The sequence below is a fragment of the Nipponia nippon genome, unplaced genomic scaffold (genome assembly GCF_047370975.1).
Source record: "Nipponia nippon isolate SJK-2023a ecotype South Korea unplaced genomic scaffold, ASM4737097v1 scaffold_1, whole genome shotgun sequence".
Classification (NCBI taxonomy): Eukaryota; Metazoa; Chordata; class Aves; order Pelecaniformes; family Threskiornithidae; genus Nipponia; species Nipponia nippon.
Window position 1 is genome coordinate 146,081,942 of NW_028262290.1, and position 25,603 is coordinate 146,107,544.

The following is a 25,603-nucleotide window of genomic DNA, read 5'->3' on the forward strand; positions in this document are numbered from 1 at the left end:
TCATTCCTGCTGTTACTTAGCATAAGATTTTCAGTGTCATCTCCTCTCAGGGAAGAATTTCTACAGTTATTTTTCAGCAATACTTAGACTGGTTGAAAAGGATCTCTATTTTTTACAAGGGGATGTGGAAATAGTTGAACTAGAAGGGCCCACTGTAAACTCAAATGGATAAACCTTACTGGTATTATCCTCCAGTATCCTATTTGAATATATGTTGAAAAGATTTTGCAAATTTCTGCTTATACTTCAAATATACTTCTTAAAACCACAAGTGTTCTGCTTTGATTTACATATAAGCACATCAAAGATTAAAGAGCAAGACAATTACAATGGAGCTGATGAATTCTTAATCTCAGAAACAGTGGTAAATTAAGGGAAAACACCGTCTCATTACTGGTTGTTCTTTTGTGATTAAGTATTAGTTATCTGCTATGTTTGACATTCTATAGCCCTATTTATTTGATTAATTTAATTGTCGTCCTAATTAATTTAATTATTTTGTAGCAAGGGTTGAGAGGCTGGTGCATTCATGGTTCTCTACATGGAGCTCAACTGATTACCAGCACCACAGTTTGTTGAACTGGTAAAAAGCCGCCGCCCGGTCCCCGGTGCCCCTTTCACTTGTCTGGGCTTGACTGATGTGCCCTCGGCTAGTGTCTGTCTCCGCGCCGTTGTTCACAGATTAACGTAGGGGAGGGGATTATTCACGGTGCGTTAAATTAAGCATGTAGATCAATTTTTGCAGGAGAGAGCCCCCAGTCCTTGCACTTTTGAAATCATGAGTGTACATAAGCAACTCTTTGACTTGCGAAGAGAAAAATAATTAAAAAAAAGGGGGGGGGCGGGGAGGGAGTGAAAGGAAGTTGGTTTCCGCGGAAGCACAGGGGAAATTCGGGGGGGGGGGGGGGGGGGGCAGGGAAGGGGGATTTGGGGGTTGCTTTAGTTCATCACTCCGCGAACCGGACGCATCTTTACAAAGCAACTTTTTAATAACCGGGCTATCGCGGGCTGGGCTCTCTCCGTCCCCCGGAGCTATCCGTGCCGCCCGCCACCCCGCTCCACACACACCCCGTGCCCTCTGCGGCCGCGCAGGGGGCGAGCATCGGCCCCAGCCTCCCGCCGTGCCCTGTAGGCTCCCGGCGCTGCGGGCCAGCGAGCCGCTCCGCGCTGTAGCCGGGTGCCCGGGGAGGCAGCGCCTGCCGGGACCCGCATGTGGGTCGCTGCCGTGCCCGAGTAGGAGCCCGCGGAGCGGAGCGCCGCTGCGGGAGCGCTCCACCGCCGTCAGCGGCGGGAGAGACGGTGCAACCCCGGCGCCTGCGTCCCACCGCGCTCCTGCGGAGGGGGTCGGGGGGCAGAGCGAGAGGGGCGGCTGGGACGCGGCCCCAGGCCAGCTCCGCACCCGCCCTTGCGCAGCGGGCGGCGGCGACAGCGCGGGCGCGCACGGCGGCGGGGGATGCGCTGCGGGCCGGGGGAGAGCCCGCCACCCGCGGCTGCCCTCGGCCCCGCACTAGCACCGCCGGCCGCGGAAACCGCCCCAAAAGAGAAGGAGAACTTGTTCGTCTCCGCCTGCCTCCCCGCCGCTCGCACATCCTCTCCCGCGGCTCATCTGCCCGCCCTCCGGGTCCTGCTCCTCCCGGGGCTCCGGGCTGGCCGCCGGCTCCGGCTGGAAGATTTCCCCGCTCCTCTCCCTTGGAGGGGTTTTGTCGGTAACGGTGTACCGAGGGGAGGCTCCGTCCCTAAGGCACCCTGCCTCACCCTGCGGGGGAAGGGAGCTGGGTGGGGGCAAGCCAGGAAGGGAGGATCTCAGTGCCTCTCCTAAAATCTATCAGCAGGCGGCGAAGAGGGAAGAGTTTGGCACTTCGCAGGCGAGGCTGGGCTTGTTTTCCCCAGCGGTGATGCCGCTGGACTGAGAGCGGCGCGGCCGTGCAAGTTGGGGGGACGGAGCCCCCCCTCCCTTCGCCGCCCCCCAGACCCGGTCCAGCGCCTTCAGCCCCGGTGGCTCGTCCCTGCCGCCCCGCTCAATGAAAGCTGGTCCGAGGACAGGGCGACTCGGCGCCTGCTAGGGCGGCTCTCCGCCGCCCCCCCCGGACTTTCCCACCTCCGACGAGGAGCGGCGCGCACCCTGCACCCCGGAGAGTTATTTCGGCAGGCTCCGTGCTATGGCGAGGCTGCGGAGAAGCAAACTAGCCGCTGGATTTCTATTACTTTTCCAGTGCCTGAGCGAGCGCTGCCAGCTCGCCGGCGGGGAGACGCCGAGGCAGAGCCGCGGTAAGCGAGGCCGGTACCTGCCGGGCGGGGCCGGCCCGGGCAGCGCCGCGGAGCCCGGGGCAGCGCAGCCGGGCCGGGGAGGGCCGGGGTCAGGGGGCCGTGCCGCCTGCCCGCAGCACCGGCAGCTCCGCGGGCCGCGCACCCGGAGAGGGTAAACGCCGTTTGGGGGTTGGCTCCCCCTGCTCCCGAGGGAGGCCCCGGGGTGGCCGCGGTCCCGGCTTTCCACACCTCCCTCCCCCGGCTTCTCCGGCAAGAGCTCTCCATTACTTAATTTATTTATTTTAATGAGAATTCAGGACTTTCCTCCTTTAATAAATCTGCCCCACGATCACTGGGAGCCGCTGCTGTTCCCCTCCCCAGCCCCTTCGTGGGGTCCCCGGAGCCTCCTTCCCAGCCACGTATGAGAAGCTCCCGAAGGCGAAGGGCTCCCACTCCAGCACCGGGACGGGAGGGACGGAGACACCGGCTCCCCCGGGAGCCCCGCGGAGCGGCGGGCCGGGACGCCCCGGCAGCCTCCCCCGCCTGCCCGCGGCGGGGCCCCGCTGCTCTCCCGGCAGCGAGCCGTGGAAGGGGAGGCAAAGTTTCCCTGCAGATCCTGCTTGGGAGAGCTAGCGGGCACTCTCCTTCCCCGCGAAAGTCAGTAGCTTGCAGCCTTCCCTGGAAACCAGGCGTTGAGAGAAGGAGAAAGATAGTGGAAAAAACCCCACAGGACTATGGGACCTGTTCGTTACGAGTGAGAGGCTCGCTCTGTTGATTAAGTTTGCTTGTGATTAGGGTCCTCTTGTCAGTCCTTCTCGGAGCCACCTGTTAATGCGTGACACACGGCACCTGTAGTGCTTTCTCTCAGGCCACTATTTCCCACAGCGTGGGGTTCCCTTTTGATCACTAAAGCCTTCTGTATCCCGCATTCCTGTGCTGTGGAGGGGAAAGCTGCTAAAGGAAAGCTTGGTGTGTTTGTGGCTAGATATTTAAGGACCAAGTGAGGAAAGTCGTGGGTTTTGTGTGTCAGGGGACCTTACTGCAGCAGCCTCTAGCTTATAGATATTTTCAAAAGCTGTGCCTTTATGTTTGAAATACCAGCCAGATTATTATCCGATGAAACATCTCCACTGGCCTCCCTGGTGCAACGGAATTGCCCCGTCTTCCTTTTCTAAAAGGTTTGATACAAATGTGAAGAGTTTTGTGGTCACAGCGTAACTGACCCGAACAAGAGAGACTGGGGAGTTATTTGAAATGTCCGGTGAGATAATGTGCCAGACAGAGCAGGGATTTTCCCAGGCAGGGGCCTACCACTGGGTTTGGGAATTGCTAAATGACAAGGTAGCTCAGCAGGTTGCTGGGGCTCACATGTCACTTGGGGCCAAAGGGAAAAACCAGGAGGAGACTTTTCATGTACTGCTGTAAAATTCATGCTGCTTCTCTCAGGGCTTTAGGCAGCAAATGTTGGTATTTGTTAATGTTAGTTATAAGGAAAAATAAAGTGTGGTGGTGAGATTAGAAAAAGAAAATGACTATGTTGTGTGGCAGTGGACTGAGCTCACAAAGGCTATTAATCTTCCAGCCATTGTATCTGGAAAAGAAAATGTCAGTGCTGACTAAATGAAATATAACTTATCACTGGGCAAATAATCACTGCACATCAATGATTTAGGCTATTAAGTTGTAACGGTCATCAATGTCTGCACCAGGAGGTGATAAGTAGAAGATATACCAACTGCTTGCTTATCCGTAAATCATTTATTAATGTCTTGTATCTTCCTGAATGTGATATGAACTATCAAGGAGTTTATAATCAGGTAAATATTATTTTGATATTTGATACATTCTGAAGAAAATATACCAAGCGATTGTGTTCTTCAACTAGTAAGATGGACAATCTGATGTCAGTTTTGACAGCTGGATGTTTATAACCTTGGCATCTTTTCCTTCCCTCTTGGTTAAAAAGACTATATTATGACAGCAATAATTAAATGCGATTAACATAATCAGAGTTGTATTTAACGTGTTTTCATCATTCCTTTTTTTTGTTTTTAATACTGCTCTTCTTTGGAAAAAATGTAGTCAGGGACTGTCTAATCAGTAAGAGGAGGATAATTACTATGTAAAGCCAGGGAAATTCAACTTCAGCCTCTGTGAGTCAAAATAAAAAGTGCTGTTTCAAAGTTTTACTCTATTTAGTATCTACTGTATACCTCAGATAGCTCAGATAGAAACCTTTGAAGAGTTAAAGTGAAAAATCTTTGAAGTAGCTGCAAATTCTTAAAGCGAGGCTGTTTTATTCTTTGAATGCTCAGTAGCAAAACACCTTATTGAAACTGAATGAAATAACAGTAGCAAGCAATGCAAACGTTTAGTATGCCGTGGCAGAGCTGGAGCCAGGAGAGGGTTTCTGAGGATGCTACCAAAGGGATATGCCATGATTCCAACAGAGACGGAAAAAAACGCACAGGCATTTTTTGCCAGATCCTCAGAATTACCTTGCTGAGTAAAATCAGGTCAGATCAATTCAAGTCAAATCATTTTCTAGGCATACCGGAACTTGTCTGGCTGCCTCTGGGTGTTTTTAAAATCCCGATTTTTGCGACCAAGGTGTGAGCCTGCGAGGCTGCGCTGGCAGGAGCGGGGCTGTCCCCGCTAGAGGGCACAGCGGCAGCCGCGCAGGATGCGGCTCTTCGGGAGAGCCCCATCCAGCCTCCCCTGTGCCTGGGCAGGGCTGCATCTGTGCTGACAAAAATGCTATAAATCAAGGATGACGGTTCTTAAACATAAGGTTGGTGTGCATGTGTGTTTTCCAGTAACCAAACTGAATACGACATCAGTTTAACAAACGGAAGCAAATGGTCTTTTGAAAGCTCGCACAATTAAGGCTTCCAGTTGTTTAAGTGAGGGCTCACTGCTTGTTGAAGTGTTGCCCCAAGAAGCCTTGAAAATGTTACGTTCTTTTGCAAACACCATCAGTCAGAATTAGGAGGCTGTTATTGTAATTTTTGTTCTGTGAAAGCATATCCCAGAATCCTGGTAGAATTTATATTCATTGGACTGCAGCTGTCTCCAGGCATCAGCATTCAGAGAGGGGTAGAATTATTTTTATGGGATAAACTACTATCAAGCAGTGTTTATCTAGTATTTATCTACTGCTGAAATAGTCGCATTTTATGTATTGCCTGAACTTTACTCTGTTTAAAAAAAAAAAAAACAACCAAAAACAACTGAAATCAAACTTTTGTCATTACACATTCGAACCTTCAGGTTTTGTCTTAGAAGTATCAAAAGAAATGCAATATTAGACAACACGTGTGTCAGGCATTTTTTTCTCTTTGCATTCAAAATTATATTTTTTTTCTGTACATGATATGTAAATGGGGACGATTGGGTTACAGGATCCCAGTGACATTTAAGAGTAAATTCTATCTACGTATCATATGTATTTTACTAAGAATTCCCTCTAAAGAAGTAATCTTTTTAAACTTTTATCCTGGTTCTTACTTCCATTTTTTGTGCTTTTTGTCATTGGCATTTCCTCTGAAAGAGTGGTTTGAAATATTGCTAATAAATAGTGGGTAAATTAAGACTATGATAAGGTTGACAGGTATTAAATTCCGTTTCACAGAAACTCATTTCCACAAATTTAGAGTAAGATCAATACTCATAGTTCATTGAACGTTTAAAAATCCCTTGGGGAAAGCAATGTTTTTGTTTGGCTGTAAATATTTCCCTTCAGAGTTTACATCTTCACACAGGCACTTAAAACCCGGCAAATACTCGACTCAGAGGATAGATTTTTTCTGACACTTAACTTGGAGTTGATGATAAATAACAGGGAAACCAGCTCTCTACACTGTAAACAAATGTAGAAAATGATGAAGAAGTCTTTATAGTTTGAAAGGTTCTTTTGTTCTGGGCAACAATTTATTAGCAACACTTACAGGCCATGTAAAGCAAAATGCTGGGACAACACCTACTGCCTTGCTGAATACCAGATTCCTCTAAAAACATTTGCCGTTAAGGAAGGCTGTTTCCTTTAAAGGAAGAGACTCTTGAGACCATGAAGGAGGTAAATGAGGGAATTCATAATGTCAAGTGATGAGAGAGACCCACTGAGTAAAATAGTCACAGACCTACGGTGAGTTAGCATTTTCGCTAAGGACTTTTTGGCACGTTTTTGGTGGAGCAGTGCTGCAGGTCCCTGCACCTGCACAGACCTCAGGAGATGGAGGTTTGGACCTGAAGCTTGTGTTTCCTGCGGGACTACTGTGCAGCGATGCCCAGAAAGTTGCTTTGCTTTGAATTATGCTAAAGACAGCTATCACACAAGAAAAATGCTCCTAAAATAAAAAAAAAGAAAAAGAATCCTACTGTTTTTCTCCACAAAGGAAATAAATATTTCTTATTAAAAAAAGCAAAAATTAAAAAATCATTTGACTCTGTTTTTGATAAAAGTCACTGTGGTTTTGTTGGACTGTCAAAGTACTGAGCAGTTCTGCTGCTGGTCGCCTTGAAAGCACTGACAAAAAGAAAGCTCTATAGCAGTCCCAGTTCCAAGACTTATTGAGGCCACAGTCTCTTAGACTGAGAACACAGCTGGGGTAACTGGGGTATTTTGAATTCCTGGTGTGGTTCATGCTTCCTAAGGAAAATGAATACCAAAGCAATTTGAGAAGGCAGTAGTTAAGGTAAGCGTGTGCTGGGGGCTCTCTACAGAGTGAACAAAAGGTAATTTGATGGGAGCATTTCTCATCTGATACAGGGAAATGTTGCAAGCTTACCAGAAGTGTGAAGTGTGAAATTATTTCCAACTATTAGGTTTGATGAGGGCTGAGCTGGGAGTGTTAATGTGGTGCAATTGGCAGATGTCATATTTACTAAACTGGAGAATTGCATAATCACAGCAGGAACTGGAAGAACCCAGGAGATTACTTTCCATGGAGAAATATGCAGAGAAGCCATGCTAAGTGCACATGGGTTTTGTTTTTGTTTGTGGCTTCTGACAAATGAGCATAAAACATTGCCCTGAGGTAATGTTTGTGAGTGCTGGGTGCTGTGTCTCATCATGGAACACTTCCTCCGCTTCCTCCTCTTTTCTTTTTCCTCATCCAACTAATAAACATAGCTTCAATTAGTAATTCTTTCTGTCAACATTGAGGAAGCTGTTGTGCTAAGTGTCCTTGTAAATTCTGAGTTTGAAAGAGCTTGCGTAACATTTTCATCTCCCTCAACCAAAAGGCAGCGCGTAGGAGTGTGTTTTCAAGTTGGATTTGGCTCAACCTTTTTCTTTTCTGAAACGGGCAAATGGAGCAGGTTCTTAGGCCAGATCCAGGGTCAGGCTTGAGTCGAACACACAGTTTCAAAAGTAGCAAACACCTTGATGGGATGATACATCAAGAGAAATGTAAGGATTAAGATGAAGATAGATACAAGACAAGACATCACAAGAGTGATGTATCTGCTCTACTCGACAATGGTAAGATCCCAACAGGAATATTCCCTTCAGTTTCAAGCACTGCACTTTAAGAAATATGTGGACTAATTGAGGAGTGTAATACGAAGAAAAAAAGGAAAGAACAGTGCTAGAGAGAATAAAACCAAGAGGTGACATGGTAACAATCCTCAAGTGTGTAAAAGGCTTCCAGAGAGAAGAAGGGAATAACTTGTCCGCAACAAGAAGTAGTGACTTAAATTGCAGCAAGGCAGACTTCTAAATGTTAAGACTAGAGGGGCAGATTATCTCTGAGTAGTCTTCATCACTGAAACAGGCTAGATAAACATATGTCCAAAATGTCATTCTGTCCAGGAAGGCAGCTGTTCCTGCCTTGGAGCAAATGGCTGGACAACGTGACCTTTCAAGGTCTCATCCAGCTATCTTGAATCATTCTGTGTGGGTAGCTTTAAGTACACAAGGGTTCACCTTGAACTCCACAGCTAGATAAAATACAAGCATGAATTCAAGTGCTCTCTTAGCTCGAGGCCTCTGTCTCTCATTTGTCAATGATATATGTGGCTTTAATGTGATTTTAACGTACACTTTCTGTGGCTGCAGACAAGGTAAAGACATTTAAGATGTTGCTTTACTTAGAGTTTTTATGTCATGAAATAAGGCTTTTAAAATCAGATTTTGTTCTTACTTGGTTTAGAACTTTTATCTGTTAATATGAACACTTCCTAGGTTCCATTATAAGCAGATTTTTTTTTTTTTCTTTTAAGATATTCTCATAGTGACTGTTTTGGACTTTAGGCGGGCATCACTTAACCCACGTAATTTTATTGAGTGAAAAATCCTTGACTTGAATAGGGAGAGTTCCACAAGTGGAATATATAAACCTTTCCATTTAACCTATCTCTGGTAACATTTCAAGTATATGTTGTTTCACAGTTGATGCTAGGAGCTCTGGTCATTTTCTTTATAGATATAACTGAACTGTGTCAAAGGGCTGCTTATGTTACAGGGATACCATGCCATTTAGAGTTTTTACTGCAGCTTTACTTAACTGTGTAGTTAGTAGGGCAGATTCTGTTGGAAGTTTCATCTGCATTTAGTAGCAGAATTGGATGCAGTGGTTAACTAGTAATAAGCACTTTGAGTCGTATTTAATTTTTTCTTCTATTCAAGCATTATCTTCCCCCCCCACACCTTTGGTCATAATGTGAATCCTGCAAATATTAAATGGGCAATACTGCGTCTGGGCTGAATAATTATAGCTTTCCTCTTCAGAAGAGTCATTACTAGGCTGATTGTAAAAGGCAAGTATCATCCATTGTAACTTCAGTGTTTTCTGATGGGTGAAGTGTTAAAGAGAGGGGAGTTCATCACTATGCAGGTTCTTCTTTTGACAAGTCAGCAGTTGAACTAAAAATCCATTGTAAAATGCTATCTTGGCCTCCATAGAGAATAGGGAGCCAGCATGAATCTTTATTAATATAGTTGCTCCATTATATTTTCCAGCTGCATGTTTCTGCTTTCCTGTGTATGTGACTCTCCTTTTGAATTTGCAAGCCAGGCAGTATGTATTTGCAATTCAGCCTCAGTCACCCTGGGATATAAACCCAAGGCCCTCTGTTAGGAATCCTTTTGTGGCAAGACTGGTTTCAGAGTTCCTAGGCTCTTCTCTCCCATCCTTCATCTCCTTGTTGCCCTTCCTGCCTGCTTCAGAGATTGCTTCCTTCCGACTTGCAGTGTTTCAGTAGTTCATGTGGTCGTGCTCTAGGTCAGATGGATCAGATCTGCTGTCCTTAGTCAAGTGAGATTTAAGGGGAGGGGGGGAGACAGACAGAGACAACTATATTTTGGAAGAGGTAGGGGAGGTGAAAACAAAATTATGAGGAGAATGAATGTAGTATTTTTAAACCTCTGAGCATTATAAATCCTCTTAGTTTAATGCTATCAGGTGTTACATAGGCCTAGTCAAAAAATGCTCAAAGAAACAACTAGTTGCAATTGGAAAATTATGTCAAAGTTGACATACTCTTGTCAAATATTTCAACTAGTAAGTGTCAAAACGAGTAATTTTGAGTTTCTTATTTTGATGATGATAAAATGCCTCATTTCAAATTTTTCTTTTTGACTTTTAGATTAAAATTATTATATTAGGATGTATAAGCATAATTGAAAAGCACTTTGTTTTGGAGTATATGTGTGTGTGCATATATATATATATTTCATTTCATATCCTACAGCAAACATTGACTATTTATTTTTAATCAGAACAAGATCAAAATTTTGACTTAGGGTGGGAAATTAACTCTCTAGTCATCTCTAATTGAGATTTATTTTTGTTGAGAATTTGGTTATGTACTTTAAGCCCTGTAAGAACTGACCATTTTATCTTGTAGAAACCTTACATTTATTTGATAACAGGAAAGGGAGGAATGGCTGAAAAAAACAGTCATCTTGATCATCCAGTTAGGTTTTTTTTTTTACTTTATAGCATATTTCTCATTCAGGTTGCTTCTTGGTTAATATGATATTCATGAGGCAACTAAATTAAAAGAGAGCACATTTTCCAGATTGCAGCTGCTGTAAAGATAATAGATTTATGGTTTATTTGCAGTGAAGGCATTTATGGACTAGAAGCTTAGCATTTGGTGTATTGCAGAAACCTGACCTCAATATCAACACAATTTATTACTGTTTCCTATTTAAACATATATATACACTGATCTAAGTTATAGTCTCAAAACAAAGAAAATGCATAGGGTGAATCACCATTATAGATTATCATCAGATCTGGTTTCCATTTACTCTTTATTACATCTGTTCTTCATATTCTTTAAAAACAGTTTTTATGAATAAAGTATATGTAATGCAATGCTTTTCAGTTTATTATGCAAATTATGCAAGACTTAATAATTGAAATGTGTAGTTGTACACTGTGTAAGTACACAGCTTTTCATGTTTGCATTCAACCACAGAAAACTAAAGGGGTCTTTCCCCTATTAAACATCAAGCTAAGCAAAACCATAATTGCTTCCAGTTTTGTTAGTGCATTTACCCTTCCCAAACCTTCTCATTTCACTTCTAATACTGCAAACTGTTGGAGGCATTTCCATGTTTCCAATGCACAAATAAAATAATAATAATAATAGTAGTAAGTTGTCCTAACAATTTCTTTCCTAGGATAGCATAGCTAGAAGGGACCACCTAGGTCATAAAGTCTTTCCCTGGGATGAGAAGCCATTCTGTCATGGATGTCTGTTCCACGTGCCCCCATGCACCGCAGGTCATCAGTATTGGTCTTCCCCATAACAGTCTTCAGGCACGTGGTAAAATAGCAGCAGCCACAAGTAGAATGTGCTACAAAAGATAACGAGGGCATTGACAAGAGTACTAGTTTCTACAATAGCAAAGAATTTTTAATTTTAGTACGCTTTGTTGGAAAGCTTGTCTGTCTTTATCTGTTTTTGCTTAGCCTGTTTTTCTGTTTGTTTTTTGACCTAATATACTTGGCTTTTTCCTCCTCTGTTTTATTTCATGCATGATTACATGGACATTTATTGCAGAGTTGGTAATACTGGTTTTGTTTCAATTCGGAGCCATTTTCTAGAATAGCATAAATGACCTGCAAAATGGCTCTTCCTATAGTAAACTTGTCAGTTTGAATGGAGAAAAGGAACTACCATTATCTTTTGTCAGTCTCTTGAGCTAGCCATGTATATACATCCTGAAAAGGGGTCTAGTGTTTAAAAGGAGGCAGGTTTATACTCTGCCTCAGCTGAGATGCCTGAGGATTGGCAGTTCTGCCATAGCAAGGTCAAACGTTGTACTTAATTGTGGGTTTTGTGTTTTTGTTTTTGTTTTCCCCTGGATGTGTATTTGTGTTATTTCCGCTTCTTGGACTAATTTTAATCCTTTAATGTTGTGTCTTAATGCAAGCTTCAATCAAGCTTGTGTTCCTAACTTTGTTTAGGTACTCTCTGAGGTTCAACCCCAGACTTTGATTGCCATCACTCGTCAGCATGCAGTTTGTGCGTGCTACTTCTCCATTACTGTTTGCAGGCCACACTTGTTTTACAGCTTTCTCAGTTATTTCCATAATCATCATAGCTATGCACTTTATATTCGTTAGTATTCTTATTCTTGGAAGACCTTGTAGAAGTAAGGTAATATCCTAATTTTATAAATAGGAAGGTGGTTTTGAAAAATTGACAACCTTGCCAAAGTTAAAAATGCATTGTTAGTGTCTCAGAGGGTGAGTTGCTTTTTTCTGCAATAGCCCTGTTATCTTTCAAGTATCCCCTTGCTTCACCAAATTCAGGGCTGTAATTTCTCTCTTCATTCTCATCCTTGACTTCCCTAATCTAAGTTTTTAAATCCCAGTCAGATCTTTAATCAAATAACCTGCGTCTATCTGGAAAAAAAAAACAGATTACAGTTGACTAAGGGCTCTGGTCAGTCCAGAGACAACAAGGCTTAGTTTGGGACTGCTGTAGATTTTGCCATTTCTGATGTTCTTCTCTTCACTCAGGCTTGCAACGGGAGAAGGATGTGTGTCTCAGCTGTTTATACAGCAGATCCCAAACTGACACATTTTATAGCCTAATGTAATAAGTTTCTTTCCTAAATACAAGTGTGTCTGAAGGATAGACAAATACTGGGTCAGATTTCTGCTGGTTGGCACTTTGACAATTTGGAACAAGTATGTCCCAGTCTTTCTGGTTTTGCCATTGAGCTCTTGGAGAGAAGAGAACGATGGTGTTTCATAAACGGTAAAATTATTTTTCCTGTAATTAAACTTTGAGAATAATAATCCAGATTCAGTAATTACTAGTCAGAAGAAAGATTTCCAAAGCAATCAGTTTGCAGCACTGCCAACTTGAATTCTTTGACTGTTTAAAAAGTTTATCCTCCTCAGAAAATGAGCATTTTAAGAGGTAGAATAGTATTACTTTACTGCACAAGTATGACAGCAGCTTTTACTGGGAGTGTATATTCGTGAACTTTTAAGCAGAAAGATTATTGACAAATGCTGCATAACACATGTATTTATACAGAGTTCACGTACAATGCTGTGCCTCTGATGCTATAAATCATGCTGAAGTTTCCTGTAGAGTAAGTATCTGGCTGAAAACAGAACTGATAGATCTTCTAATACAATCACTGCTTTTCAGCGTCTGCTGTTTTATCACCGATGGTGGTTTTTTTTTGTTCTGCAGAAATAGTGATAGGTTTTAAAAAAAGCTGTTATTCTTAGCTTGCAAAATATATAAATGCTCCCCCCTTAATTTGAAAAGGAATTTACATTATATTTTCCAAATTAATAAAGCCATCAGTGGGGTGAAAAAAAAACCAACCCAAAACAACACAATAAACAACCATCACCACCAAAAAACAAAACCAGACTTTATGCTTTGGAATATTTGGGCTTGCATCCCTAGGATCCAGTTATGGAAAACTTTTCTTATTTAGTACTGCACTTACATTACTACTGTTAAGTAAATATTTACTTGTAAGTGTTATCCTACAGATGGGTGGACTGAAAAAGTTGTAGGTGTTTAAGATTTCTCTCTGACCTTGGAGCTTGGAATTTAGTTGGCCCAAAAGTCCCAGACATTTGCAGCAGTGGCAAAAAGTTTTGCAGCATTGTTGCAGATCCTGAAAAAGTTTCTGGAGAGAGGGGTCTTTCAGCCTGCAGAAAAGAATGACTGCCGCCTCCCCATATTACTGTAGTGGATAACAGCAGAGGACTACAGAGACTATCTATCCTCTGATGCATGCATGTTGCATTCCCCTTTAAGAGCTGGGCGTTGGGATTTTATTTTAATTTTTTTTTTTGATGATGTGCAAGACACATTTAGGAGATGCATGAACTAAATATTCACTTAGATTTTATGATCTGTCTCCAAGGGACTGAAATGTGGCCTGAGCTTGAGAAGCAATAAACACACACAGCTCACATCAAATTTAAGTGTAAACACTTATTACATGCTGCTTGTTGAATGCAAATTTATGGTTTATTGTTCTACTCTTTACACAAACAAAATTGCTGTTAGCATGAAGGGATGACCCTGAGATGTTAATGAATCACTTTTTATTTTCCCCAGGCAGGCACAGATAATAATCTGAAGGTGAGGTCTTCAGGATAGGAAGTTATGCCCAGCTTTATCTGCAGAAGTTTGCTGTAGTTAGTGTAGGCTGTAAAATAAAAACAATTCTTTTAGCTTTAGCCTTGACCTCCTATGCCTATATTTGAATTTCTTTATTTTATCCCTATTCTGCTGTCTTATGGCACAGCTTAGTCAGGGTGCATACCAAGCCAGCATTCCGACTGAAATTTAAAAACTCTGGCCAGGGACATTGTCCAGTGTTTGGTTATATCTTGCACCAACACAATCATGTTTTATTGATCATCATAAATCCACTGCAGTTTTAACTTCATCTCTCTAATTATCTGAGAGTCTTTGAGACTGATGCTGGTACAGTTATAGAGCCAGCCAGTTGGCCCTCTTTTTTCAACAATCTATTGTTTGGAGATCTAGGGAAAGTTTGTTCAACTTTTAAGTAGAATTCAAATCCATTTTGAGGTTTTCCATAAAGCAGGAGTAGGCAAAGAGAGGAAAGATGTTAATTCTTTATAAAAAGAAAAATAGTTGCTACCCTTGCAAGTCTCAATTTGGCACAGCACTTAAAAATGCAACTGAAGTGTGTTCTTGAAGAGAAATGCATATGTAAAGTCTTTGCCAAACTGACTTGTGCTAGAACACACTGGTAGGTGTTGCTAAAATGTTTATAGGGCCTTTTGTATCTAGAATTTAATTCAGGAAAACAGAGGTTAAATTCTGCCCTCACATACTTCAACACAGCCACAGTTTACTCCTATAAAAGCAGTTTGGGCCAATTTCAAAAGAGTCTTGAGCCCACAAAGCCTTCCCTCTAATTCTGTACTGTGCTCAACAACCCTTAGTGTATGTGAAATATTGCAGTGTGGGATCTTTGGTCACAATGCAGCTAGATACGACTTTCCCATGGGCAGTAAGCATGGCTTGTACAATCCTAGGAAGCAAATGAATGAGAATGATTTTATACCTTAGTACTGAAAATGTACTGCATTTCCCAAAGTTGTTCATTATACTCTTTGAAGGTATTTGGGATTTGGAGGCTGGAAGGTTCTGGTTGCCTGTTGCTGATGTTTATATTTTTATTATCTGCTTATAATTTATGATAATGTAATTTGTCTAATTGGAAGGGTAAAGGAAATGTATTGGCTTTCAGAGTGCTTGAGGCTCTTGAAATGGGAGAAAGAGGAGCAAGTAGTGCAGAGTCCATGGGTTGACCATGAGAGCTATCAGAACATTTGCTGGGTGGGAATGAAAGGCTTGATTCAGTTCACTCTATACATTTCATCAGCTGTATTAATTCTGTGGGTCTATTCAGCCTGGAAATCTAGAGGAGAGAGATCAAAACATCCATGTTGATTAAAAAAAAATAGGTTACTTTGAGGACAAATATTCTGCTCCTTTAATTTAAATCTGTAGGGAGCCAGAAAGCAGAGCTAGGAAAGGATATATTCAGAAGCTCTGTAGGGAAGCAGTGTCCTTTTAGGGGAAAATACTGCATTTTCTATTCCAATTCAGTTTCTTTTTCAGTCTTTAAAAAAAAGTAAAAAAAAACCCAAAAGAGAGTTTTTCTGATTCTGTACTCCTGAAAATCACAGAAAGGAGGTAAGGAATGTTAGAAACTTCTTAATTATATAGGACAGGTAAACTGGAAAAGGAAGGTTCCCAATCTGTATCTCCCTGCCAGGTGACTGCTCTTATCAATGGCTGCCTTGTAAAAAACATCTGAGGAATGAAAAGAGTTTTTGTCTGGGTCTGTGCTGGGCAATGCTTCTAGGCATTCAGGAGCAATGCTTCCTTTTTCATTCCTGAACACCTGTTTTAGCAAGGCATCGCAGGATGGGGGGAGGACAGGCCAGGAAGGCAGAGTGGTACCCTTCGGGTCCATAGCACTTCTTCAAAGATCCAGTTGTTTATACACTCCTATAAAGATACTTTATTTATACTTTATTTATATAAAGTATATATATTAAGTATATAAGTATATATAGAGAGAGTGTATATATAAAGTATATTATGCTTTACTTACTATATAAATTATATATACACTTTATATATATAACTTTATATATACTATATAAAGAGGAAAAAAAAGAATAATAATGATAAAGATAAGTACAGGCTGAGTTCATTTGGCCCTATGGTAATTTTCTGTATATTTACAGCTGTACTGTGGAAATAGTGGTTTATCTTGTAGCTTGACAGAGTATCCTCTGACCATCATTGCGGCACTGCAAATCACAGCAGAAAGCACTAAGATATAACCCAAAATAATGGCTTCATTATAAAGGGGACGCTGAACGTAAATGTGTTCTGCTCTCACTGTGCATCCGTCTGCAATTGTGGGTTGTATTTCCTTAACTTGTTAACTGACATAGTAGATCATTTATCTCCATTTGCCAAGGCAGATTGCTCCAGTCTTCATCTTTCCCAGGAATCCTAAAACATGTTTCTGGTTCAGAAATGCCCATCCCCCGCAACTTGCTCTTTTTATCAGTAACAAGGCATCTCTGCTCTTATTCACTTAGGGATTTTCATTCCCACCTGCCCAGGTATTAGTAGAAAGTTCATTGAACTATAGCTATTCCTGCTGTTCATATTTATTCAGCCAAATGGCATTTGAAGAATAACAGCCATCATTCTACAAATACACTGAGAAATCCCATGTGCATTTCATGATTTAAAGTCATGTTGTGTGCTTTTTCTCCCTCCCATCCCTCTTAATATTTATGCTGTAATATGTTTTACTTAGCATTTGTGGATTTAGAATGGATGGCTTTGAATTTTGAAATAACTATTTATAAGCTTTTCTATAGGTTTCATCATCATCATATATTAAAGTACTTTGTAAAGACTGATGGATTTAGCCACAAAGCTGTCATGTGTAATAACTGCTATTATTTATTTTCATTTTACCAATGGAGCACTGGAGTATTGAATGACTTGCCAAGATCACACACAGCATATTTGGTGTAGGCACAAGAAAAAAAATCTTACAGTTCTAATTTGTGTTTTCATGTTTAACCTTCAGAGCAGACACTGTGTATACTTCATAGTGATGGAACTACAGACTTAAAATTGAATATACAAGAACTACTCACTAAACCACAAGCCAATAGCCTCTTTACAATTTCTGTCAGAACTCCACCATCTTGCCAACAGCTCTTTAACTTCCATTTAAATATTTGGCAATCCAAGACTGGTTTTTTCCTCTCTCTGTTGCTGCAAGATGCCATTCAAGCTTACTGCTGAGTAAAGCTGCATTCTCTTCAAGTAATTACAGAATCTGCTTTGCTTCCACGGGAACTAATATACATGTTAACACAAAAAAAAATCCCCACCAAAAACCGAAACACACCCAAAACCCCCCCACCTCCATGTGAAGTTATTCAGTTACAGATTGTATTCCTTTGTCATTGTAGATTTTTTTAAAACCTTTCTGCAGCTCTGTTATCATCTTTCTCATCTCTTTACTTTTTAATTTTTTCTTCAATGCTATGAGCAAGAAGTAGAAGTGGAAGTTATGTGAGGCCAAAGGAACAAGCAGAGATCTACACTGTCCTGGAGCAACGACTTGTCAGAGCAGTGGAGGCCTAGAAGGGTCTAGGCTTATGTTCAGCATCTCTTGTGTCTATGTGAAGGAGATAATGAAGGCTCTAGTAATCTCCTTAGAAGAGGACAAATCTGGAGAAATGTCATAGCCCAATGATAGTTAGATTACTCAGACATTTTTCCAAATGCTCCCTTCAGATGCATTTCACTAAGAGCAAGTTTTTCTGCCTCAGTGTCCAAGAACAAAAGAAAAGGTACGTGACTCCCTAACATTTCTTCTGGCCTACACATAAAATGTTCCTGGTCTTGCACTGAATTACACTACATATTCACAGGTAGCAAAAACCTGACTTCATATTGTGACTGAGCTCTGCTTTGGGACCTACCAACAGCAGAGGTACTCCAAAATTTAAGCTCTGGTGCTAGAAGAACCCCATATTGTAGAGGATGTGGAGTCCTGCACAACAGTTTTTTGGATTCTTTCCTTGATCTGAATATTGTATAGTGTGTAGCCTAGAAATAAATATATAAATCATTCATCAGCTCAGTTTACCTTGAAAAAGATATGCCAAGTTGCTGAAGAGCTGTTACCAAAGAAATGATGACCAAGAAAAGGCAGCCAAATGCGAACTGTTAATTTTCTTGTGCAGTATATGCAACTGAGCATTTAATCTAATTTATAGGCCTTTTGCAATATAAAATTAATGACCTGTATGAGTTATTTTAAGGTCTGCTATAAATTAAATGCATCAGCTGGATGTTTTTCTTTTTTTTCTAATGAAGAGTTATCTGGTTTGGAAATTTAATCAAGTCATCAAGTAAAATTATTGTCTCAATTCTGAAAGATATGCAATTGTCTGAATATATAGAGCAGATTTATAGGAAAAAATATATTAAAAGTTTTCTAATCCTTTGCTTAATAACTTCCATGAAACGTGCTCCATTTAGCTTGGAAGGTCTGGCTTTACAATGACCACAGTGCATTTGGAGCCCTCTCAGCAAAACTGAAAACATGAGAATTTAGTTAATAAGATGAAATTAACTTACAGTTGTACCATGCAGTTCTGTGACTGTTACTGTACAGTTTCCTAAGTACATCATCTTGGGCATTTAGCACTGACGTCAGTGAGAGCTAAGTACCAAAAATCTCTTTAAGCACTTCTAGATGTGCAATATACAAGGTTATATTTTGCATTTAATTTGGGTGAGTTTATTTTCTATTCACTTCTAATAATACCAGGTAATGTGGAGGTTTTACAGCTTAGTAAGCCTTTCACTTGGGAGCAAATTGAATTCCAGCCATTTAGTCCTTGAAATCAAAATAGATAGAAAAGATAATAGGCACTCCTGGGACATGATGACTTCTGATCAGTAGTCCCATGTGCTCACAGGGCATTTGAATATGTGTTTTTTGAAGAACATTTCCCATCAATTAATGAAGAGCTCAGCTCTGCAGCTCTCACTGGCCTGGGGGAAGCTGCTGGTCTGGGGAGCACTGAGCAGTGTGTACAAGGGGCTGACAGGTCTTATGATCCTGGTTGTCTTTGTTTCCTGCTGCTAAATATTATTTAAGGAAATGTAAGATATCATAACTCTATCGGAAGGATGCAAGATAAATTAGAAATATTTAGAAGGAGCTGTGGGACATTGTGGATTTATATGTTGATAATATTTATGAATCTATTTTGACTGGTGCCTAATTACAAGTCATTTTGTCATCAGCGTGTAACCTCTTCTATAAATGTACAGATAGAAGAGGTGTGTGTAGGTACATGTATATGTTCTTGTGTGTATGTATAGACATATTTAAAGACAAGGCCCCATATCAGTTATACAGTAAATTTTCTTTGTCTTCATCCTTTATTTGCTTATTTACAATTGATTTTCATGATCTCTATAATAAGGATGTTATTTTGAACACTTGGTGCATTTACTTCCCAGAGGTACCATTCCTTTTACTGTTCTAAGAGTGTATTCCACTCCAAGTTTTGCTTTCTTTTATTGATACAATCTGATGTATTCAGGAAAGCACAACCCTGTTTATCCTAGCTTAATTACTGTTTTCAGTATTTTATCATCTTTTTTATGCACAGTACAAATCAAAGTGATAAATCAATAGAAAACTGCAAACAGCATCTAGTAATTCTCCTTTCTTGAAGTTTATTTTTACTTTTCCACTTTTCACTTCTATTAGTACCTCATACTGTTTCTAATACTACCTCATAATGTATTTAAATAAAGTGATAATGAGGATATCAGGGTTCTTCTGATCACCTTTTTTTTGCTAGTCCTTATACAAGCAACTTTGCATATTGATGACAATTTCGGGCTGCTGTACTTGCAGATGTTAGTCTAAATTTGCTTTCCTTACTCTGGCAAAAATCCCAGTGGCTCCAGTAACAATTTGCCTGTTAAGGTTTATAGCTTTCGCTGATGGAGCAGCCCAGGTCCAGCTGCTCACAGTGGCTGTCTGGAGCCCAAGAGGAACAAGGCACGTGAGGCCCATGGAGCTCTTCAGCCAAGGTGGAAGAAGGGTCCACAGTGCAGTCTGGTCAACTGACGTGTGACACAGTTCTTGGGAGTCGGGTGACTTTATAGAATCATAGAATAGTTTGGGCTGGAAGGGACCTTTAAAGGTCATCTTGTCCAACCTCCCTGCAATGAGCAAAGACATCTTCAACTAGATCTGGTTGCTCAAAGCTCCGTCCAACCTGACTTTATAGAATCATAGAATAGTTTGAGCTGGAAGGGACCTTTAAAGGTCATCTTGTCCAACCTCCCTGCAATGAGCAAAGACATCTTCAACTAGATCTGGTTGCTCAAAGCTCCGTCCAACCTGACCTCTAGATGTGACCATCCAACCAATTCCTCATCCAGTGAACAGTCCACCCATCAAATCCACATCTCTCAAATTTAGGGAGAAGGATGTTGTGGGGGACCATGTCAAGGGCCCTACAGAAGTCCAGATAGACAACACCCGTAGCTCTTCCCTTGTCCACTGATGTAGTCACTCCATCATAGAAGGCCACTGGGTTGGTCAGGCAGGACTTGCCCTGGCTGAAGCCGTGCTGGCTGTCTCAATCACATCCCTGTCTCCCATGGGCCTTAACATAGCTTCCAGGAAGATCTGTTCCATGATCTTCCCAGGCACAGAGGTGATGCTGACAGGTTGGTAGTTGCCAGGGTCCTCCTTTCTACCCTTTTTAAAAATGGGTGCACTGTTTGCCTTTTTCCAGTCCCCAGGGACTTCACCTGACTGCCATGACTTTTCAAATATCATGGCGAGAGGCTTGGCAACTACATCAGCCAATTCCCTCAGGACTCTGGGATGCAACTCATCAGGTCCCATAGACTTACGTGTGAGACTTCTCCCTGAGTCTTATGGCTGTGGCATAACAACACAGGGCCTTCAAAGGTCATTAGCATCAGGGGCTAAAACTCGTGTTGAAACAAAAGCCGAATCATGTGGTATCAATACTGTAGTAGGTATTTACTGCTTCAAAACTCTCCCTAGGCTGTAGGATCAAGTTTCAAGGGAGAAAATCCCCTACTTACTTATACATCTAATTGGTTTCTCTGTAGCAGGTGGATACTTTTTGTGTTTGGCATGAGTTATATGCTTAGCATATAAAAGCAAATAGCAAGAATAAGCTTAAATTAAAACAAGATGACTTGAGTTTACTGCTCTTAAAATACTGTTCTCCTGTTTGGGGAAGCAGAAACTGAAGAGACTGGGAACGCCTAATGACTTTTCATAAATAGACCGTATTGGCAGATATGCCTATGTAATTTCCTGCTCTTGAGAGTTTTATGACCTCTCCAGCCCTGAGTCTCTGACTTTTACTGCAGCCCTCCATCTGCTGAAGAGAATGAATCTTGCAAGAAATAGTTGTAAGTAGCGAACCAGCTTTGTTGCTCTCCCTCAGTGAACTATTACCAGGTTCCTCAGGATTCTTCATTAGGACACCTGAAGTGATGCATTTTTGAAGAGGGTTTAATTATAGGTCTAGTGAAATGTGAATAAAGAAGGAACTCAGTAGGCCTACAGATGTTAAAGGAAATTATACAAAGCCCTTTGTTGAAAGAGAAGCCTTTTTAAACATCGATACTCAAAAAGATCTCTGATAAGTTTATCCAACAGTTTTAGCAAAGAAATTCCCTACCCTCTTCACCCCATAATGATAATACAAATCGAAAACATTCTTCTCAACTGAATCTCAGTCCAGGCTTAATCTGTATTTTAATAGGGGGGGATTGTTTGTTTTATAGATGGTTTTGTAAGAAACATGCTTTTTCTTCATCTTTTTTTTTTTTTTTTTTAAGACTTGACTAAATCAGGAAAATTTATTCATTCAAGAGAAAAAAAACAGCTTTCACCTTTTCATCCTTTGATTTTCAGTGTTTCTCTAGGAAAAAAGAATCTGATTTTTTATTTGGTAATACATGACATTTTGTCATGTATCTCATTTTTCAGAATGAGAAAAACAGTGATGCAGGCAATTATATTCTTAGGCTTTAGAACATATTTTGAAACAATAATTTTGGAAATTCAATTATATACTGACATAATGATTTAATATTGAATTTTTTTAAGATCTAGGTGATGGAATTTTTGAGAAAGGGAAGATTCTTATTTTACTCTTCAGTGAAAGGAGTTTGTGATAGGTCTTATTTTACTTCCCAAAGGCATTTGGTACGGTATCACATGGAAGTTGTTAGTTCAGCTAGGGAGAATCGTTACTAACCGAAGAATTGCAATGGACATGGCAAGAATCTGTGAAAGAGAAAGTAGGAGTAGCTTCCCTCCAAGCAAATAGAAGTTCTTGTAAATTGGCTTTTGGACTGGTCTTTTTTAGTATTTTCATAATAAATTTGTCATAAAAAGTGGGAGTATGCCAGTAAATTCTGGTGGTGTACTGATGATTCCCTTTAGTTTGTGTCAGAGGAGGACTAGAAAATCATGTGGAAAATAATTAGGAGATGGTTGAGTATGAAAAAGGCATGAAATAATGCAAAGTTACAATTCACACATTTGGTGACTGATAGCCAAAATTTCTGCTTCTAAGCTGAAAAGAACTTGTCATCTGCCTCCTTACTGCAGAAAGACTGGACCTTAAAAATGTGCAACAGATGTAGAAAAAGCAAATGTGCTGCTAAAAGATATGAGAACCAGCTTTTTCAGCAGCGAGAAGGAAGTACACTGGTATAACTCAGCATAAAATATTGCATAAATTTCTGATCGTTCATTTGCAATAAAAATTCATTCAAATTGCAAGAGGTGCAGATGAAGCCTATTTGGGATGAAAAGGGACAATTTATCCTCTGTGAGGTAGGATAAATTTCTTTAGTCTCACAAAATGAAGTCTAGAAGAAGACATAATAGCTCTCCATAAATATATTTAGGGAGAAAAAACAGAGAAGAGATATTTGAGGTAAAGAACAAACAGTTATATATTGGCCATGAATTTATGTTGTAAATACAAAGATCAGTACTAATAAAGCAGTGAGGTTCTGAATGTGCTTCCCTTTCAAAGTCAAAGAGCTCTCTCTTAAGAGTGCATACCTAAAATTTATGAAACATTATATAGTGGATGCATGTGGCTGTAGGGTGCTGAAGTCCTAACATTATATAGTGGATGCATGTGGCTGTAGGGTGCTGAAGTCCTAACTCCAGTATAACCACTGCATAACTTAAACTGTTCCTTTCAGGTCCTGTTGTGCAATATTGTGGAGAAAAGTGTTTTGTCCATCTCGGGAGGTGACGAATGAGCCCTCCAACACTGCTCAGTGAATCTTCCACAGATAAACACCGGCAGGAGCAGTGCAGGGGAAGGGTTTTGCCCAAAGTCTGTGGTTGGAGATGTAAGAGAAGTAGACATGTTTGCAGGCAATCCATGTTTTTTGTCATGTTCTGGGCTTGCAATTCCCTTTCTGCCATGATCCAACAAGACATTTAAATCATGTGTGCGAGACTTTAAAATGAACTCCACAGCTTCTGCTGCCTGGAGAGCATCCCCATGGGGCTTCCTCCAGGAGCCTTGGCTTCCAGCGTCACCAGCAGTGCTGCGGGCATGGGTTATATCATAACTTTTCTATTTCTGCTCTAGCTGTCCCAACAAGAGTGGTTTCTTACCATCACAGTTGTGTGTCTAACCTGCTGGCTTCTGCATAGCCTTTATGGCATGGCTGTTTACGGATTTCACTCTAGGTTTTTCTATAATGATACTGTGATAAGTACTTACATGGCCCTGCTGTACTCCTTTGCAGTCTGTCCAAACCTTGCAGCACAGTTTTAAATACCGAGAGCATGGCTGGTCATTAGTTTTTAAAACCACTGTGAGTCCTGTGTAGTGGAGGATTGAAAATGAAACATCATACCACTGTGTCTGAGCTCTTCAAGCATCCCCCTGAAGGGATATAAGCATATCACATACATCAGACAACCCGTTCCCTAATCCTATAATTAAGTTATGCTCAAATACTGTGTTTAGATCCTGTTGGCTCCTGAAGGTGAAGTATTTTCAGTTATGTGACTAATGCATGTGTCATTACAAAGTTGCTGTGATAACAATTAGTAAAATTTTATCATTATGTATTAGGCTTTTAACTAGCAAAAGAAGTTTAAAGCTAAGCCAGAAATTTAATGTAATTAAGAAAAATCTAGAGGTATTTAAAAAAAAAAAAAAAAAAGAAGAGTAGTGAGGAGGTGTGTGTGTCCCAGCACCCACTGGCAGGAAGAGGAAGCAACCTTTGAAAGGACAAATGAGCTGAGGTCTGGCATTTGAAGTTGGGAAACATAATGAGAAGATCCCAGCTCCTTACTCTGTACCATTCCTCCCTTTTCCGAAATGTCATTTAGGCAAAGGAAACCAGAAAGACTCAATATAAGGTTTGGTAGCAAAAAGAATCTTGACAAAGTGATGGAACGGGTGGTCAGAAGAGCTGTCTCAGAGAGACCAAGCAAATGTAGCTCCAAAAGCTTGCTGGTGTGGTAAGCTTGAGAAGCTAGCTGGTCAGTCTAACAAAGTAACTGTGGTGTTGGAGGCACTGATAGTATGTTCTCTTGCTTTTGTCATCTTGGAGCTTGTTTCAGTCTTGCAAATCTATTTACAGGGGACCAAGAGCACTAAACCACTCTTCCATTGCCCAGTGTCTCAGTGTCTTTGTTCAGAATATCCAAGGGATAGCAGGGCTGTACAGGCTAGTTTAAAAATTGGAAGAGAGATTTAGGAATATCTGTGTGTAAGAAGCATCTACCCATCATCAAACTAACCTAAAAACCACTGTGGTGGGCAACTAAGTAACAGAGTGTCAGTTCTTAGGGTTCTCTGGGAGTTTGCAACTTCGATATTGTATTGTTAAGGCCCGAGTATACATGTGTTTTAAAAGAAATCTAACTTGAAGACTTCAATAATGAAGACTCCAACATATAGTTTAATCCTACAGTTATAGGATAGTCAGCAAACCAATTTTCAGGAGATCCAGTTCCAATCTCAGTTCTTTCAAGTATTGTCTGTGTGAAAGGACCTAACTGAAAATCAGTTTCTGTGCTTGGTCTTCAGCAGTTTTGAGAACAGTGTTTCCTTCTTTCTGCCTTTTGTCTTTGAGGGTGGTGACAATTTTTAATACATCTGGATGATTTCTATAACAAGAAAGCCTCCACCCTCGTTCCAAACACAGGCGGAGTGAAATCACAACTGTGTTGTTTGGACTCCAGGGTTCAAGCAAGCTGGTGTTTATGTTGCCTCTGCCTCTCCCCACACAAGGACTTATTTCCAAAGACTTTAGTAAGAAGGGGAGGGATGGCTAAGGGAGGTTTATACCCTGCAAAAAAAAAGTTGCACACATTTCAGCCTCATGTGAAGAGAAGCTCTAGGAGGTTAAGCCACCTCTGCCCTCAGAGCTTCCAGGAGAGGCATGTTGCAGCAATTGTTTGAAAAAGAGTTATGATTTAGGAATTGATTTTTTGTTAGTACCTCATTTAATATAAATAACATTTTTTTTACGGCATATCACAAATGTATCAGGTAATGGGAATACTTGAGAACCCAACCTTCCATTCCATTTTAGTTTGATATTGAATTCTTTTTTTTGCTTCTGACTCTGTCTTTTTCTTTGGTTTGCTGAAGCACTGATTAGATGTACAGTATCATATCCCATGTCATTATTAGCATCCAAGCAGTGATCATAGGGCAGCAGATGTCAGAAAAACATTATAGTAAGGACATGAATGCAG

The 25,603-nt window shown here is 41.0% G+C and overlaps 1 protein-coding gene across 1 annotated transcript in view; it reads left to right on the forward strand.

Annotated features, from left to right (window-relative positions):
• Positions 1–1,658: 1,658 nt before the first annotated feature.
• PLXDC2 (plexin domain containing 2) overlaps positions 1,659–25,603 on the forward strand; it is a 278,901-nt gene continuing 254,956 nt past the window's right edge. Inside the window, exon 1 of the mRNA XM_087776433.1 lies at positions 1,659–2,268. Coding sequence (XP_087632559.1) covers positions 2,160–2,268 — 109 coding nt within the window. The 5' untranslated portion in view covers positions 1,659–2,159. The remainder of the gene's footprint in view (positions 2,269–25,603) is intronic.